Here is a 20203-nt window from a genome sequence, read left to right on the forward strand (position 1 = left end):
GAGCTAACAGCTGATATTTATTCACTGAGCTCAAGAGGGAACAGTTTCAGTGGCTAAATATTTCAACCCTAGCCAGTAACAAACTGCAGGGCTTCCAAGAGTTCAGAAATATGTTATTTGGAAGTCAGGGTGCTTGTGAGAGAGTCTGATTCTATCACGTAGCAAAGGAGAGTGGGCTGCACAAGGAGGGAGTTTCTAATCCCCGGCAATATCGTTTTTATCAGGGAACTGTGCTTGTGTTAATAGGTGCCACTGCATTATCATCAACAAAGAAGAATAAAGCCTTAGCTTCCACATTCACCTACATACCCGGAGCTCCGTTAGGACAGCCACCAACAAAGATTTCCGAGCAAGCCAATCTCACAGGATTTATACACTTAGTGAACCGCAGTGACACCTTCCTCCCCGAGTCCTACAACCCTGTCTGACAGCAGGCCAGGGGCCACGGATTACAAGCCTTGCTTTATATAAAGCGGTTCACACTTGGCAATTGGAATTTGAAATAATAATGAAGATGATCACCTCTTTGTGTGGCAGCACAGGTGTAAGAGAGAGCACAGGGGAATCTGTGGAGAAATCTGGGCAACACAGAAAAAGGAACTTGGATAACTCAGGGTAAAATATTCTTTCCTCTGCTGATTGTGCCTGTACCTCTTTTTATCTTGGTGTGCCTCTTTCATTCTGTATAAATTGTCTCATTCTCTCTCAGTTAATATTAAATGTGTGTGTGTGTGTGTGTATCTCTTTCTGCTATAAGATCATCCCACCTCCCACTCTTCCTTCTTACTGTGCGACTTCTCTCATAAAATCACTCTCTTCCCCTTAGATTAATAGACGTTTGATGTGCTGTTCATGGAATATGCACTTGGCAGATGATTGGACCAGAGTTCAGGGAATCATATTTTTGTCACGAGCAGTTTAACGGGAATGTGTTCAAGAAGGGTAAGGAGAACCGCACACGAAAAGGAAAGGGATGGATGAAATATTTCAAGACATTCATCCATGGAAAAGGAAGAATTGGACTTTCATAAGGCAAGGAGAAAGCTTTTTAAAATACCATAAATCATAGATTATGAGAAAGAGAAAACACTCTACTGACATCTGATCCCATTTTACAGGTAAGAAAACTGAGATCCAGCAATTAGTGAAGTCAGGACTTATCCCCAGCTTTCTGACCACCTCTACCTTTACTCCCTTTCTCTAACTCATGTCTGCACCAAGTACCATCACCAATCTCAAATGTGGCTCCAGAGCCCATGACAAAAGGTTACAAAAGTAGGTTACAAATCACTGACATGAAAGTTGGCTCAATTTGAGGAGACTTGAGGAGAGACATAACACCTGGCTGCCTCACAGTGTAGAGACGTTCTCCGTCATTGAAGGCACGGCCCACCCATGTGGCTGATATCTGCCAGCAATGCTATAAATGGCTTCCCTGCAGTGGATCCTGATTTAACCACAGTCTTAAACAAACCCAGTTCTGTGTACCAGTGTCTGGCTGGCTTCAAAAGAATTACTCAGAGAGCTTTTAAAAATAGAGAGATTCTCCAACTCTAATCTCTGAAATTCTGATTTAGGACGTTTTGAGAAACCACTGAAGCTGGTGATTTCTGACAAAATGTCCATTACTAAGATTGCAGTATAAAGTTACTCCCTCCTTCTCTCTCTCCCCCCCCCTTTTTTTTTTGAGCTTGGATTCCAGAGCATCACTAAGTTATAGTTACGGAGGCAATGCATATAACATGTAGTCCCTCATGGTTAAGAACAAGAAGCATTGTCATTGTCACAGACTGCTTGTGTCCCTTCGGTAGTCTTTTGGTTTCAGTGTCTACTTTTCAGATCTCAGTGTCCACTTCTGTCAAGTGGAAGAAATAGATTATTGGAGAAGTGTTTTTCAAATATATTTGTGCATTTTTGTTTTTTTAATAACCATTTGTGACCCAAACTGTCCATGCCTATCCTACAGACGTCCTGTCTTGTGTTCACTGATAATAGATAGAGTTTTCCACCTGATGATGAGCCTATCAAAGCCTATCTGAATTTGCGGGTTCCTACTCCATACCCAGAGGGTGAAACATAGTTGGCTGTACTCCATTATGGCAGTATCATTGCATGAGAACAGTGGGTACAAAATCCAGTTCTGGGTGTGTATTCTGGGACATGAGGGCAAGTCTACACGGGAGAGGATCCCTTCCTGATGAAAGGGGCGAGGTCTCATGAAGATATTTTTTCCCTTCATGACCCACTACCTGTGTCCTGACTTGGACAAGATGCACAGACATGAGCATGAGAAGTTCAGCAAAGAGGAGAAGATGGAGAAGCAGAAAGGAAGCTTTGTTCACTGGAGACAGTGCTCAGGTGCCACAGTAGCCCTGTACTGTCGAGGCACAAACGATACCTGTACACACCAAAACCAACACCTTAGACATTCAGACTTCTGTGAGCAGAGTTTCCATGACCTGTAGCCAAACGTAAGGTCTGCGAATACTGTGTTAGAACTCCCTCTTCAGATGAAATCTCTTGCAAAACTCCAATAGAGAAAACTGGGTTGCATTAGAAGTACAGACAGGGTGTTTACAGAGCCATCTTTCCCCAGATTCCTCACGTGTTCTTGCATGGAACCAGAAATATCCAGGATCAGCATCTCTTAACATGGAGAGCCCATAAGAGATCCTCAAATCTTCCCTGAGATCTGAGAGTTTGGCACCAAATCTGTTCTTGGATTTTTCTTTCTGTTCCTTTATTTTAAATGTGATTATTTTCTGGAAATATTCTCCCAAAAAATATAGATTAGATTCACAACCAATGGCTACTACCATATATAGTGTACATTTGTATTAACCATATGATCACATGGGTGACAAACAATTCCATGCTAATTGTCCTGAATAAAGAAGAATGCGACACAACATAAAATGGCACATTCCTTCGAGGTGCAAATAAAAGGACATAGTGAGGGTAGATGGGAAGAGGAAGAGGTCATCAAAGAATCAAGGGTCTGTCCAGGATATAGGGGTGTAAGTGTGCTGGGATCAAAGTAATCTCTGGGTAACTGTTAGTCCCATATTCATGGTGTAAACCTTATTAAATTCCAATAATGCATCTTCCACATAAGAAACCAAAGTTGATAATCTGAATGTTATTAGATATATTTCTCTGTATTTAATTCAAAATTTTGTCTTGTGCTAGGTTTATTCAAGAATGATTAAAACAGAGAGGTAATATGTAGGTGGATATTTTTGGTTTGTACATATTTAAATGACAGTACAATAAAATAATTAAATAAAGAATGAGGGCACTGAAATCCCCCACAAATACCTGTTGTAAAAGGAGTTTCCATACTACTCATACTCAAGAAATTCCAAACTACAGGATGGCCCAAGTCCCTTCTGGATGGTCAAGTCCAAGATTCTATGAACCTCCTACCCTTATGAATCTAGTATAAAACACTTTCACTAATAACTGGTATGTGACCTTGGAGATGTTTTTTAAATTAAAAAAATAATAATTTAAATAAATCCATTCATCAAAATAAAGCCTATGTATCATTTTATATTCTTTGGAAAAAGTCTGTCTTTATGGTAAAGGGTCCATGGGCAGGGCCTAGAACAAACTGCTCACTGCAATCACTCACCCGTCCCCACCTGGTCTGTTCACTCAACACCCCCAGTGGGAGTGTCTTTGGATGGAAGAAATATGGGTTAAAAATAAAGCCATAAGAGCCAGCTCCCTCCTTGCTTGGGAAATCTGAACCCTTGGGCGTTGCCATTCTTACAAGATGTGCTCTCTGATTGCTTCCAGAAGGCACAGCAGGGCAGACTGGCCATGGGGTCTCCCATCGTGTAGAGGGTAAAACAATTCTCACTGAGACCATGGTTTATCCACATACTTCAAGTTGAATGAATCGGTGCCTGCTGGTTTGCGCTGTTTCTAGTACGTGTGCTTCATTCCTGGGCACCGTGTCCTCCCGCTGCCCTTGCTGCCCAGTGTGGGGAGTGGCCACTCCTCTCTCCTGTTGCCTGCACCTCTGCCCTGGATTTCTTCCCCTCTGCCCTCCTACCCCTTCTTTTTCCTTCCAAGTGTCAAGGGAGCTTGATCTGCCCCTCCTATACTTCTAAAAAAGGGAAACTATAAAGTTTCTTCCAAGTTTTAGGCACTGCTGTTCAAAATTCTGTAACCCTGAGCTGCCATTTCACGCCTGCTCTGCTCAGTGTTTGACGCAAGCTAAATTTAGACAACTATGACATTAGCGCTCACTGGAGTCTCCTTTTTCACTGGCAGTGGGCTTGGCTATGGCTCATGTCGGTTCTTAATGTGTCTTGGCATTTGGCTCACCCAGGAGGCACTTAGGAAAAATACAAATGTAGTCCCTGTCTATGGTGATTTCCAAGTGCACCCGCTTTTTTGTCCCATGTCCTGCACATCTCAAATCCTCTCCAACCAACCCAACACAAAGGTGAGACCGATGAAGAAAATGTTTGCATGCGTCTCTCAGAGTAAGAACCCCTGCTGCCCGTCATTTCCCAATTCCTTCTTCCAAGTGCAAAACTGTGAGGAAAATGAGTTCTGAGAGTGCTGACTTTCTACCTGGAGGATAGAAGCTTTGCCTGCTCAGATGTCTTACACAGAAAAAGAGATGAAGAACTCCAGCCCTTAATTCTTCACTCACCCATTAATCTGAATCATGAGACTCACGGCGAGATTTTAATACTGAAGTAAACACACACCTGAATCCATTCATTCATCTATTTCCCCAATTAGACTCTTGGCCAAGACCCTTTGGAGAACACGAGAGCTGTCACTGATCGCTCTGCCAGTAATCACAAAGCTGTAGTGAGATTTAGCCCAGCCCTTCCCGAGCTGAACAAGTTTCTTAAATCCAATTACACTGTGTATTTTCCAAATGCTAATAAGCACGAAACAAGGTAGAGCTTTCCTGGGGAGCGTGGTGTAAAAACCTATATTGCATGAGAGATGATACATCTATGAGGAAGGATTATTTAAAAAGTTGTTAGGGACACCTGGGTGGTTCATTCGGTTCAGCGTCCAACCTCAGCTCAGGTCATGATCTCATAGTCTGTGGGTTCGAGCCCCACATCAGGCTCTGCGCTGACAGCTCAGAGCCTGGAGCCTGCTTCAGATTCTGGGTCTCCCTCTCTCTGCCCCTCCACCATTTACTCTCGGTCTCTCTCTCTCTCTCTCTCTCTCTCTCTCTCTCTCTCTCTCTCTCAAAATAAAGACATAAAAAGTTTTTTTTAAGCACTCTTTCCAGTTAAATGTAAAATAAAATCAATCGAATAAGGAGCTAAAATTCACCCCATTCTATCTCTATCTTTTAAGAATGATTGCGAATGAACTATTGTTTTCTGTTTCTCTTTAGTTGTCTCTATTTCCAAAATACAGAAGTCGTTTTTGAGAGTAAGACTGCCAGTAACTTTTCAACTCAGGATAGCCGAAAACTGTAATAGAAAGAGAATTACAAATGTTGATCCAGCATATTTCTAGGCAAACCTATCACCGGGCTTCTTAATGACAGCCAAAGTCCCAGAGAATAAAAGATGCCGGGAACTCATATACACGTATCAGCTCCCACACTCTGAAAGTGTAGTCCAAAATAGAAACTTCGAACTTTGATTCCTTCCTAAAATGAAAGCTATTTTCTGCTAAAAACGCCCCTCTCAAAACTCTCATGAAGCAAAGAACACAGATAGATCTTTCCTGCCAACGAACTGTTCTTTCACACAGATAAGTTACAGAAGGTGGGAACAGGGTGACCACACAGGGATTCGCCAACTTTTTTTTCCCCCCACGTTTGTGTTGCTAGCTAAATCCTAACTTTCATGAGTGTCACTGCCCTGCTGGAAATCAGATCCTGAGGAGGTTATGGGGTTTAAAAAAAATGATTGCAAGTCCACACAAATGTTTGAAGTGACGGAGTGAGTCCTAACTTGTAAAACACACGCACCCCCAGCGAAAACTCACAGCACTTGCAGACACAACAGCAGGCGGAGAGTGAGAAAAGCGGCGTGGAAACGCAACGACAGCGCCCTACCTCGCTGGCCTGCTCCCCAAGGCGGCGGATGAAGATCGCCCACGATCCCAGAGCGCGCGGCCAGGCTCTGAAGGCGGCGGCCGTCAGCCCGAGTGTGAGCAGGCCCAGCCTGTGCTCAGAAGCTGCCCCAGTCAGATTTTCCAACTGCAGAATTGCAGCCAAGTCCCTGCCCATGCCTGAAGAATTTCCTGAACAGCATTCCCGTTCTTTTTCTGACTGCTTTGAAACCGTACTCTGTCTGTACTTCAATAAAGCTTTGTCAGGCCAACTCGGAGCTACTGGGCTGTCTCCAGCTATCAATGGGAAACACATGTGTCAAGCACAGACTCGCTCCCCTGCAGCAGCGTCCATGGCGTCTGCTGGGCTCACATGCACAACCACAAAGGAAAGGGCTTCTAGAACCCGTCCTGATTGTTCAGCCATTCTCCAGGTTCTGGTCTGTGGTGCGAGATGCTGGAAAGGAGTCTTCGGCCGCTGCTCAGCCCTGCCCCTTTGTAACTTCTTCCCCACCCCACCCCCCCTTCCCTGGCTAAGTCCTGTGAGCCACTGAGTTCTCGCCAGCCCTGATAACGAGCCGCTTACAGCTGAGAAATGCGGATCCTAATTGATTCTCCCTACCTGCCTCTGCCTCAGTCATTGCTCAAAATCTCAATTGCTGGAGGGGGAACAATATTTTTAGCATTTCTAGATTGGTTCAGTACCTCAGAGTTCTCCCCTCATCCTAATATGTGCATCTGTGCTGCTGCAACTAAAAATAATGCAATTATTTTCAGGCACTTTAGTTGCTCTCTGCTCTGTAACTGTTGCTGGTCCAGGAATGTACCATATCACGTGCTCGAGATGTGTGATGGCTACAGCAAATAGAAAGAAGAAAACAATGCACCTTTAATCAGGAGATGTCCTAATTCCGTGCCGCTCTGATTACTTCCAGATAACACTCCATGAAGATGTCCTGTGTACATTCTGCTGGATTTTGCGATCTACTTTTGACATTTCCCCACACCATGAAGCAAGAGGAAGTCTTTAAAGATACCAAGAGGACACCCCTCTTCTCCCACATTGAAAACCCCACTTATGAAGAGTCAAAGCTAAGTTGTCAAGGTAGCATTGTAGGAAAGAGATGATTTATAGAGAAAGCCTCCTCTGTTTTGAGGTGTTTAATTAATATTTTATGTCCTAAAATCACATCCCCTTAGCACACTTATTTTTAAAGAGCTGGCTTGCCAGATTCTAGAAGCTGTTGTGTGTTCCTGAGGGGCTGTTGTAAATAATAGGATTCGGTGGGGTCTCGAGTTTAGCATCAAATTGCAATGGGTGCTCACAGCAGGATTAGATTTTTGCTGTGTGAAGCAGTTGTGTGTATGTGTGTAGGGAGGGGGGCATGTGCACCTCTAAGGTCAGGATGCAATTATAGAATCAGAGAACTTCAGAGTTGGAAGGAACCCCAGAGACCATCCAATCCAAATTGTTTCTACCCTTCAGTTTACAGAGGGAAATGGAGGGCCAGACACATGAGATGGCTCATGCGGAGTTGCAAAGGCAGTTCATGCCCGAGCTGATGTGGGAAAATGGGATTTCGGCTAATTCTCTATGTGCTTCCTTCATCCCAGCATCCACCCAGCCACCTAACCTTCCCAGCAGTAGGCTTATAATCAGTTCGTCTGGGTCTAATCCTAACTTTGTCTCTTACTGGTGATTTTTTTTAATGTTTTTTTTTAAATTTATTTTTAAGAGACAAAGAGAGACAGCACGAGCAGGGGAGGGTCAGAGAGAGAGGGAGACACAGAATCTGAAGCAAGCTCCAGGCTCTGAGCTAGCTGTCAGCACAGAGCCCGACCCGGGGCTCGAACCCACAAACCGTGAGATCCCATGACCTGAGCCGAAGCCAATGCTTAACCGACTGAGCCACCCAGGCGCCCCTCTTACTGGTAAATCTTGACAGGCTTGCTTAACCTCTCTGGACCTGTTTCCTCATATATAAACTGGAAAAAAATGGCAGATTCTACCTCATAGAATTGCTGAGGATATGTGAGATAAAGGACTAAAAATGACATTAAATACTACATATTTATTACAAGATATATTACAGTGCCTATAAATTTCAATCTAGTTTCCTCCCAATGGAGTAACAATCAGACTCTTAACTAAAAATCTAACCTGTACTCTTACATCTTGTTTGAGTTCCTAAAACAAACTATTTGTCTAGTTTTCTTCCACTTTACCTGTATGTAATTGGGACCTACAACCTTAAACATAGGCAGTGTCTTAACACCTTATTGGATCATTAAGCCCACCACATAGCTACTTTTCATTTACTCCCTAAACTTAACACTGAAGTCTTTCCTCAAGATTAACTCACAGGAAAGGAAAACAGTGAGACCAAATCTGCTGCCAGTTACACGAGGCTGAACAAAGTGCCATTTGCACAGAACTGGACTTTCTCTCTGAACCTGAAGAGCTCAAAATTACCACTCTAAAAATAGAAAACCACTCACAATTACAATTCCCTGTTTGGTTAACTGTGACATCCTCAGTTAACAACAACCACACACACACACACACACACACACACACACACACACACAGCCAGAAATTGAGAAAGAAAACTTACTGAGTAAACAGCTGCAATAAATTGTAAAGAATCAGATTTCTACCTGGGGTTCCAGAGTCTTTGTCTTAGAGCCAACAGCAGCAAGCGGTTAATGAACCACTAGCTACATATTAATCATGTTTAGTTTGCCAGACTACTTTCGTAGAAACAAAATAGGAGGAGAAGTTAATTTTGAGAGGTTTACAAATGTTTTAGGAATCAATTAAACAAACAAACATTAAGCAACTGAAAGAAAAAAAAAACAACCAGGCTCCGACTTATACAAAGGCAGAACAATGGTGATGTGATTCAAAAGGTACGTCCTCCAATACCTTTTCCCCAAATACTTGCTACATGGCTTATTTGAGTGGGGGTATATGGAGAAAGATAGATCTGCTGTGACCCAGCCTCATCACTGCAGCTCAAAAATCCTGAAAAGTTACTTACCTCTTCTTATGGTAGGAAAAATTATCCAAAACTTGAAAAGATGGCCAAAAGATAATCATCTTTCATAGGATTATGTGGAGTTTGTGTAACATGCTCTCTCAAAAATTACCTAAGGGAAATGTGCTTTTGTTCCCTTTACTACTAAACAAAGGTCCAAAATTTAATCAAGTTACATTACCTTCAAGACTTTTGTCTGTGAAAGATACAAATTATTTTTCTCCAGTAGAAAAAATAATTCCGTGTGATGGTTTATTGCCCTGTAAGACATTAATCTGTTTTGTAGTCAATCAAGCCCTCTTGTACTAGCATTCTTGTATTAACACACCTATAAACAGAGGTCCTCAAATGTTCCTGGACCAAGTCTTACCATCATACTGAGGTCCCCATCAATTCATGAGTGAAATTAAATTTTTGACATCTTTTTACTATATATGTGTAGATGTTCTTAACTTCTAAAATGATAGTGTGATGTGGTTTCATTTTCCCCATCTGCATGATGAATGTTATAAATTTCATTTGAAATAATGCACTTAAGGTGTAATATGTGTTTTTTGATTTTGTAAAAGACTCTAGAGATCACTAGGCTAGATCACTCGACAATCTCTTTCCTATTTCATCTTTCAACCCTTGCCTTTAGATTCTATAATGGCCACTTGTGCTAGAATCCTTCCACAGATGATGACCTCCTTGCTTCTCAGAAACTTCTATTTTTACTATTCTAAAATTAATAACTGAAATATATCTCCCTAAAACACATCCAGATTCTACAGCCACTAACCATAAAGGTCAGTTTAAAATTCTGACTTTAGCAATCATGTGATGGGAGAAAACTTCATTCTCAACTAGAACATCAACTCTGTTGAGGACAAGGATTCTTGTCTGCACTATCACCTGCCATTGATTACAACGTGCATGACTGGGAAGTAGTTAGACCTCGTATTTACCCTCCGAATCAATAGAATTGTTTACGAATAATTACTTGCTTGCAATTTCAACTTCTCTGGTGCCATTGGATCATTTCTGCTCATGACAGTTCAGATTTCTCTTACCACCTCATTTGCTTTCTTCTAGGAATGTTTCAGCTTGGCCAGTTTTCTCTTTAAATTTGATGCGGAGAGGTCCATGATAATCTTTGCTTTGGTGGCACTAAGCTTGAAGCCAGATCACAGAGCCTCTATCACAGATGCTCATACATCTCCTACCTGGTTTGCATCTGTGATTCTCCAGCCTAGCTTGATGTTAGAATCATCTGGAGGGAACTTTTAAAATGACCGGAGCCAAGGGCCCACATGGAGACTTTGATTCTACTGGAATAGGACAAGAACCCCATAATCCAGCCAGACTTCACAATCACAAAGTTGCAGTGATAACTTCTAAAACATAATCCTAAGCGTGTCACTTTGTGAAATAAAATCCTTAAATGCCTTTCTTACGACTGCCTGAAAGGTAAGGACAGCAACTATCACCATGACTTGAAAGGCCTGCCTTCATCTGGTCCCTTGTCTACATCTTCTGTCTCATCTGCTGCCACTCTCTCTTCTTCAAAGAAATCGTGTATCTTCCCACTTGAGAATCTTTTATGAAGCCGTTTTCTCCTTCTGGAAAGATCTTTCTTTTTCCTGGAAGTTACCCTCACTCTCATGTTTTCAGCTCTTTAACTCCTATTCAACCTTCAAATGTATACTCCGTTATCACTTCCTCTAGGATTTAGTTATCTCTGAGCACCCAGAACCAAGAGCCCCCCATCACATATGTCCAAAGACCAGTACTTATCACAGATTTGATTACACATTTATTTGTATTTTTATTGGATCCATGTCAAAATGTCCTGATACAAAACTAGTATTTTCCATGAGAGCAGAAATCTCTTACTCTCTATTGTGTCCTCATTCCTTGCACTGTGCCTTGCTCAGGGCACGTGAATGCAGAGTTTTGTTTTTTAACCCAACTGCAAGAATATGCACATAACTCCACTTTATCATGAATTTTCAGAATTCATTTAATCTTTCTGACATGTTAAAATATTGTATTGTACTCAGGATATGGATTTCTCCCCCAAATAATAAGCCCTTTACATGTTTATCTACAAGACTTTGTGATAAATTACCAAGTCAGGTTTCTGGCAAAGACCTTAAGGTCTGAGATATAAGGTATAATGGCCATGATGATCGGGGAAACTGTTTGCTGTGTCACTTACCTGGGAGGGTAGGTTGAGCTACTTACTACTGTAGGGGCATCAAGAGGCACAAAGTAGTTATGGCACAGATATGACAAGTGGCATTTGCCAGGAATCTTTTGGTTACAGCAATCAGAACTCATTTAAATTAGCATCAGGGAAATAAGAGGGGGTTCCTAAATCATGGAACTATAGTCTTAAGGCGGTGGAGCATAACAGTTCTAATACAATCAAGGCTCTATTTCCCTCTTTTTCTCTAGGCTTTTCATGGTTTCATCCTTAGTTTTGCTTTATTGGGGCATAAAATGTCCACAGGTGATCTCAAGCTCACTTTCATGGAAAAAATCTTTTCCATAAAGGATTCTAAGTAACCCAACTTGAGCCAAATGCTTATCTCTAAACACATCTCTATGACTGGGGGATGATGTACTTGTGTTGGTCATATTTGGCTCATATGACAATCCCAGAGAGTAAAAGGAAGAAATCAGCTCCATTTACACCACATGGACTCGGTAGGCTAATGAAGGAATTGAGAAAAAGTGGAAGGCAGACAAAAGTCCCCTGTGCCCTATGGATGATAGGCACCAAAGACATATTCATTCATAATCTTGCCCAGAGTAAGTTCTGTAACAAGTGTGATGAAGCAACACTTAATTAAAGGATAGAAAAGTATTTACGTTAATTCTCCCAATCCAGGAGCATTTGGGTTAAGCTAATAGCAGGTGTTTACAACAGTAACATTATGCTAGCCTTTATTTCACAAATAATGCCTAATGTAAATGACACTCACCCAGCTTTGGCCCTTCCAAACAGAACAAATACAACCCTATGGTTCATTGGCCAAGGACAAAATTATCTGGTTGATTCTGAAGAGACTTTTTCTTAGGAGGAAGTCTACCTCAGTGACAAATCAGTGACGCACAGTTTTGAGAATATCTCTATTGGCCAGATGTGTCTAAGCTGAAATCATTTTATGTTTTGGAAATTCAAATATATGCATGGTACAAAATGAAGGTTTCTCTCAAGCTACATCAGTACTTTGAGAAGGAATTGACACACTTGATAATTAATGTGACTAGTAATAAAACACACTGTAGATATATCTTTTTAAAAGAAATTAATTAAATATGGCAAAGCACATACTGGTATAGTTACACAGCTGGTTCCTTTTCGGCACAAAACACAGATCAAGTTTCCCAAAATGCTTTCTGGCCTGTAATTTCTCACTGTATTACAGCTTGCTGAAAGTAAAACTCTTGAAATATCATATTTTTATTTGGAAGTAAAATTTATTGAACAATAAAAATGGGCCAGACTTCATGATAGGCACCCCGTGGTAGGCAGAAATAAATAAGGCCCGTACTTGAAAAATGTTAGCACTGCTCATCGTTATTTTTATAGTCCCATCAGTGCTCACTGGTACAAAGCACAACTGTCTGATGTGGGAATGCCATGCTAATGATTAGCTCCCTGAGTGAGGAGTACTGCTGGAAACTGAAGGTCAGTCCTCAAAATCTGACACCAATTTCCAGCAACTGTACAGCAAAAAAATTAAAAATTGCCAACAAGAGAAAATGCAGAGTTACACATTTCAAATTAGTTGATCTTTAGAAGGAATTTATTTAAATATGTGAAAGACACATAGTTGGGCAAACTCACAACTAGAATAGTGTCTGGAATATAATAGTTGCTTAATAAATGTTTAGTATTTTACTAATAATGAACATGACTAGTAATAAGTAAGATTTTTGACATCGCCAACAAATAAAAGCTGAGGGAGTTCATCACCATTAAACCCACCTTACAAGAAATGATAATCAGAGTTTCGGTAGAAACAAAACAACATGAAAACACAAACAACAATATGAAAAGTCCAAGTATAGAAAATCACTGATAAAGGGGAAATATATAGTCAAATTCAGAATACTCTAATACTCTAATGGTGGTACATAAATCCCTCTTAACTCTAGTTTCAAAGTTCAAAGATAAAAGCATAGAAAACAGCTACAGCTACCATAATTTGTTAATGGATAAACAATATAAATGTCAAGTATGACATCAAAAACATAAAATTGGGGGAGAAGAAAAAGTGTAGAGTGATTTTGTATGCAATTAAAGTTGTTATCAGCTCAAAATATACTGTTATAACCATAAAATGTTTCATATAAGGTTTGTGGTAACCACAGATTAAAAAAAAACCTCTACTGGATACACAAAAGGTAAAAAGGAATCAAAGTATACTACCACACACACACCCCTACAAAAGAGACATGAGACAGGAAGAACAAAGGAACTATGAAAGATTCAGAAACATAACAAAACAATAAAATGGCAGTAAGTCCTTACCAATAATCATTTTAAATGTACATGAATTAAATTCTCTGATCAGAAGACACAAAGTGGCTGAATAAACAGAAAAAAACAAAATGCCACAATATACTGCCTGCAAGAGACACATTTTAGCTTTGAGAAGACACGTACATTGACAGAGAAGGGATTAAAAAAAATATTCCATGTAAATGGTAACCATAAGACATCAGGAGTGGTTACAGTCACATGAGACAAAATAGATTTTCAGTCAAAACTGGTCACTATATAATAATAAAGGGGTCTATTATCAGCATTTAAGAATTGTAAACATATATGCATCCAACACCGAAGAATCTCAAGATATAAAGCTAGTATTAACAGAATTGATGAGGGAAATAGAAAGCAATACAATAATGGCATGAGACCTTCAATACACCACTTTGAACAATGAATAAATTATTCAGACAGAAAATCAATGGTTTTGAATAACATTCAGACAGAAAACAGTGGTTTTGAATAACATTATAAACCAAACGGACGTGGTAGACATGCACAGAACATCCCAGGCAAAAGAACACATGCTTTGCACATGTGTTCATGGAACATTTTCCAGGATAGATCATATGTTGGGCCATAAAACTAGTCTTAAGAAATTTAAGAAGATTGAACTCATATCAAGCATATTTTCTGACCACAGTGGTATAAAATTAGAAATCACTACAGGACAAAAGCTGAGAAACTCACAAATATGTAGAAACTAAACAATATACTCTTGAGGAACCAATCAGTCAAATAAATCAAAAGGAAAACCAAAAAAGTATCTTGAGGCAAACAAAAATGGAAACATAAGGTATCAAAATGGATGGGTAGCAGCAAAGCAGTTCTAAGAGGAAAGTTCACCATGTTAAATATCCACATTAGGGGGGAACATCTCTAACAACCTAACTTTACACATGAAAGGACTAGGCAAGGAACAAACTAAGCCCAAAGTTAGGAGAAGAAAAGAAACAGTAAAGATTAGAATACAAACAAATGAAGGAAAGACCAGAAAAACATCAGAAAAGAACAATGCAATCAAAAGATGTAAGGTTTTTTTTTTGAAAAGATAAAATTGAGGAACCTTTGGCTAGACTAACAAAGAGGACTCAAATAAATAAAGTTCTAAATCAAAGAGAAGATATTACAAATGATCCCACAGAAATACAAAGAATAAGAGACTATTTGGACAAATAATGCATGGATAGATTTGATAACCTAGAATAAAATGGATAAATTCCTAAAAACATACAACCTACCAAGACTGAATCTTAAAGAAAGAGAAAATCAAAACAAAGTGATTATTAGTAAGGAGACTGAACTAGTAATCAAAAACTTCTAACAAACAAAAGGCCAGAACCAAATGGTTTCATGGGCAAATTATACCAAAAATTAAAAAAAAAAAAGAAAGAAATACTAATTCTCCTCAAACTCTTCTAAAACTTTAAAGAGGAGGAAACACGTCCAAAATTATTTAACAAGGCCAGCAATACTCTCAAACCAAAGCCAGATGAGGCCACTGGAAGAAAAGAAATAGGCCCAAATCCCTGATAAACATAGCTACAAAATATCCTCAACAAAATATTAGCACACTGAACCTAGCAGCACACTAAAAGGACCATAAACTATGACCAAGTTGGATTGATCCCTGGGATGCAAGAATGGTTCACCAGAGTAAATTAATGAAAGATGATATACCACATTAATGTAATAAAGAATAAAAATATGATCATCTCAATAAACACAGAAAAAGATTTGATAAAAATTCAGTATGTTTTCATGATAATAACTCAACAACAAAACCACCTATGACTCATCAGCTGCACTACCATGTTTTTATCAAAAGGATACAAAAATGCTGATTTGAAGGAACACATATACCCCAGTTTTATAGCAGCACTATCAACAATTGCCAAATTTTTTTAATGTTTTATTTATTTTTGATACAGAGAGAGACAGAACATAAGAGGGGCAGGGGCAGAGAGAGGAGGAGACACAGAACCAGAAGCAGGCTCCAGGCTCTGAGCTGTCAGCACAAAGCCTGACGTGGGACTCGAACCCATGAATGTGAGATCTGACCTGAGCCGAAGTTGGAGGCTTAACCGACTGAGCCACCCAGGTGCCCCAACAATTGCCAAATTGAGGAAAGAGCCCAAATGTCCATCAAATGACAAATGGATAAACAAGATATGGTATATATATATATACATATACACACACACAATGGAATATTACCTGGAAGTCAAAAAGAATGAAATCTTGCCATTTCCAACTATGTGGATGGAACTAGAGTGTATTAGGCTAAGCAAAGTAAGTCAGAGAAAGATAAATATGTGATTTCACTCATATGCAGAATTTAAGAAACAAGAGAGATGAACAAAGGGGAAGGGAAGGAAATTAAAGAGAGAGGAAGCAAACTATAAGAGATTCTTAAATAAAGAGAACTGAGGGTTGCTGGAGGGGTGTTGGGGGGAGCTAAATGGGTGATAGGAATTAAGGAGGACACTTGCTGGGATGAATAATGCGTATTATACGTAAGTGACAAATAACTAAATTCTACTCCTAAAAGATATATCACATTGGTAAAAAAAGGAAAAAAAAAGTATAAAAGCAATGTGCCTCCACATCATAAAGCCCATACAATCCTGTAGCCAACATCATGTTCATCAGTGAAAAACTGAAAGCTTTCCCTTTAAAATGAGGAATAAGACAAGGAGGCAGTGAGAGGATGGGCAAAATGGGGGAAGGGGAGTGTGAAATACAGGCTTCCAGTTATGGAATAAAGAAGTCATGGGGATAAAAGGTACAGAATGGGGAAATTAGTTCATGGTATTGTAATAGTGTTTCGTGGTAACACATGGCACCTCAGCATAATGTAGTGAGTTGTTGGATCACCTGACACTAATGTAACATCGTGTGTCAACTGTACTTGAACAAACATATCAGTGGACCCACCCTCCAAAAACCACAAGACAAAAGTGTCCATTCCTAATAAGCAAACTACTGAAAGTTCTAGCCACAGCAATTAGGCAAGAAAAAGAAAAAAAAGGTCATCCAAATTGGAAAAGAAGAAGTTAAACTGCCTTGTTGAAGATGACGTGATCATATAAAAGCGGTTTTATAACCCTAAAGATTATAACAAAATATTGTTGGATTTAATAAATTTAGTGAAGTTGCAGCATACAACTCAATATACAAGAGTCAATAAACAAAAATCAGCTGTAACAACAAATGATGAAAAATTAAGAAAATAAACCCATTTACATTATTATCAAAAAGAATGAAATGCTAGAAACAAATTTAACTAAGGAAATGAAAGATTTGTGCACCGAAAAATATAAAACACTGATGAAAGAAACTGAAGAAGACATAAAAATAAATGGAAAGAATCATGTTTATAGTTTGGAAAAATTACTGTTGTTAAAATGTTCACACTGCCCAAAGCAAACTACTGATTCAAAATTCCAATGATATTTTTTTTACAGAAATAGAACAAACAATACTAAACTTGTACAGAACCACAAAAGACCCTGAAACACCAAAGCATTGTCAAACATAAGGACAACGCTGAAGGTATCACACTTCCTGATTTCATACTATAAAGTAATCAAAATCATGTGGTACTGGAATAAAAACAGATGCAAGGCAACAGAAGAGAGCACAGAAATAAGCCCACACATGTACAATCAATTTATCTTTGAAAAGGGTACCAAGAATCCACAATGGGGTAAGGATAATCTCTTCAATAAATGGTCCTGAAAAAAAAAAAACTGGATATCCACTTCAAGAATGGAGTTGATTTCAAACCTGGGTCTAAATAAAAATTAACTCAAAATGAACTAAGGACTTAATCACTTCACAATGTATACATATATCAATCATGTTTTGTACTTTATGTATATGTAATATTTCTTTGTCAGTTATGCCTCACTAGAGCTGGAAAAATAAATCATAAACCAGATCAAGAGAATAAAAAATATTCTGGTATCAGTTTTGCAGTAGACTGTAGGCAAGAGAACTCTACATAATTTTTAAAGCTCACAAATTATGAATTGTAGCATATTCTGACCTGGAATGAGACTGGGGATCATCAAGTCCAATGTTTTTGTTACTTACATGAAAAACTAAGACCTGAAATGACAGCGAGAGTCACTCAGACAGATAATGTATGAGTCAACAAAAGACTCACAATTTCTGATACCTGTGCTGCCTCCCAGGGCCAATAAATGTGGTTGTAGGACACGATTCACTGTACCACTTCTTTACTCTTTTGGGTAATTTCTACTGGGAATCAATTCCTAAAACACAGTTTATGCACCAAGTTGCACTGTCTGGTTATCTACTTTTCTCTTTACCTCCTCTTATGCAATCTGGAGATCCTTTTAAGGATTTCTAAGTATTATGTTAATAAAACCAAATGGAAATAGATAAGGCTGTTTGAAAAATTAAAACAGAAGTCCAAAGATAAAAATGTTATCTTTCTAAGTTAAATGCAGGCAAAAAATTGTCTTATATACCTCCAACCTTGCCCTTAACAGAAGAAGGGCTCATTAACTATCCATGGAAATGGATGGAAATAACATATTTCCGTAGCCTCAGTGGCTTGCATGGTTCAATGATAAGGTGGTTTTCCCCAAGGCTTCCATCTTGATCAACTTTAACAGTCTTTTAATATCCTGAGCCTCATGGCTAGTAATTAGCAGAAACTATTCGAAGCAACATACTGGGCCAATCTGGCTGAGCTGCAGTACTATCCTATCCTAAAAGGTTAGCATGGAGTGTTGATGTAACAGATTTGTAGAAATCAAAATGTACTTTATGTAAAATGTACTTAGTGGCTGTACCTTGTATGCCTTGTATCTCACTCCCCAAACTGGGAAGTTGCAAGAAGCAAAAACACCAAGTGGATGAAGACATAATGCACAAGTCAGCATAAAAACACAAATTGGCTACCTGACCAGCATATTCACCCCTCGATGTACTATGTTGGCATAATTAATGAAAGAATGTAGTATTCAAAAGGCCATCCATGGATTCATAGGAGGAAGGAGAGCTGCAAAAGGAGAAAAGGAGGCAGAATTCATTCAAACACTAAATAAAGGAGTCTTATCAATGGACTCTACTCTCATTTGAGGAGTGGCTGTTCTGTGCCAGGCTTTGGAGACAGGACACATATATGGCAGATGGGGTCCTAACCCTCAAGGCTTTCGTAGTTTTTATTGGGAGAACTTTGTCCTCAGGGACCATTGACAAGGCTGTCTCTGTTGGACTGACTTAGTCCGCTACCACTAAAGAATCCTTCCCACCTAATGCGTTTTGATTTCCATTATATTAATTATCTTAATGATCTTTCTCATTATGCTCCCTTTTTATGTAGATCTTTCTAAAGGGAGTGAAGATGCAGCTCTCTTGTTCCATGTAACACTTATTTTTCATAGTAAATTTACAAAGTGATATTTTTAATGTAGACATCGATCTCATGAGGTTGGTTAGAGAAAGTCTGCAACTGAGAGATAAAACCTCTCTTGCTGAGCTGATAGAATCAGCTTCCTAAGACTGAAGTTAAGAAAGACATTCTGTGAAGACTCTAAGGAAAAGATGTGCCCATGAATAGTCACTATAACATCTATAAATTTCCAGACCTGGGATGTAAAATAATGAATTGGCCAAGGTTTATATTTATAGTTAGAGAAATGGGTCAATTCTTTAACCATTCCATTTAACACATTTATAAGAGATCATGGGAGCTGAGACACTTCATTTAATCCCCTCTAAGATATTATCATACATCAATATTTTATTTTCAAGAAACACTTAAAGATTCTATTGTTAGATGAGCTACAGCAGCAATGAGGTTCAATATAAAAGGTGAAGTCAAACTTCTTGAGTTTGTAATGATATAATTAGTATCAATAAAATCTTCTCCACTGTTTAGGAATTGAAGTCAAAGCATAAAACATGTCCACATTGAATAAATGCATTTGAGGTTCAAAACATTTTATGTGAGTAGTCTACTCATTTTGAAACTCTAGTCTTTTAGTTTTAAGACCATGAATTTCAAAGTATTCTTTACATCTAGGTATGTGAAATTGAATAAGAGGGAAATTGTGTACTTGCCACCATGTTTATGATTCCCTGCAGATTTGCCCTGGGATGGAATCTGACAGACCTGGATTTTCCTGAAGCTGTTTTTCTTAGCCAGGAAGAGATGGTACGCTACATAAACTATTATCTTTTAGTCATCACGTGTAAAGTGAGAATAAGGGCCACTATCTCATGAGATCGTACAAGGGTTTAATAAAATAGTATTAGTAAAAGTGGCTTGACATACATAGCAATAACTAACATGCACTGAGTGCTTACTGTGCTTCAACTAAGTGCTCAAATATTAGCAGATATTGCTAAATTCCACACAAGAATTTTTTTTCTTTTAAGCCATCCCATTAATTGGTATTTAAATACATTGAAAACGCAGGTGCACTTTGTTTATTACAGGATTATTTACAACAGCCAACCTATGGAAGCAGCCCAAGTGTCCATCAATTGATGAACGGATAAGGAAGTGGCATGCACACACATGCATGTGCACTCA

General features: G+C 39.0%; 1 protein-coding gene and 1 long non-coding RNA gene across 3 annotated transcripts in view; one reads left to right on the forward strand and one right to left on the reverse strand.

Annotated features, from left to right (window-relative positions):
- SGCD (sarcoglycan delta) overlaps positions 1–6417 on the reverse strand; it is a 380420-nt gene extending 374003 nt beyond the window's left edge. For both annotated transcript variants that reach the window (XM_029942964.1, XM_029942962.1), the window contains exon 1: positions 6053–6417. In XM_029942964.1, coding sequence (XP_029798824.1) covers positions 6053–6364 — 312 coding nt within the window. In that variant the 5' untranslated portion in view covers positions 6365–6417. The remainder of the gene's footprint in view (positions 1–6052) is intronic.
- Positions 6418–6487: 70 nt separating this feature from the next.
- On the forward strand, positions 6488–10463 carry LOC115294914. The gene is made up of 3 exons (XR_003910216.1): positions 6488–6546; positions 6984–7153; positions 10161–10463. It is a non-coding gene; the product is annotated as an uncharacterized LOC115294914 (long non-coding RNA).
- The last annotated feature ends 9740 nt before the right edge of the window (positions 10464–20203 follow it).

Source organism: Suricata suricatta, chromosome 6 (genome assembly GCF_006229205.1).
Source record: "Suricata suricatta isolate VVHF042 chromosome 6, meerkat_22Aug2017_6uvM2_HiC, whole genome shotgun sequence".
NCBI classification, from domain to species: Eukaryota; Metazoa; Chordata; class Mammalia; order Carnivora; family Herpestidae; genus Suricata; species Suricata suricatta.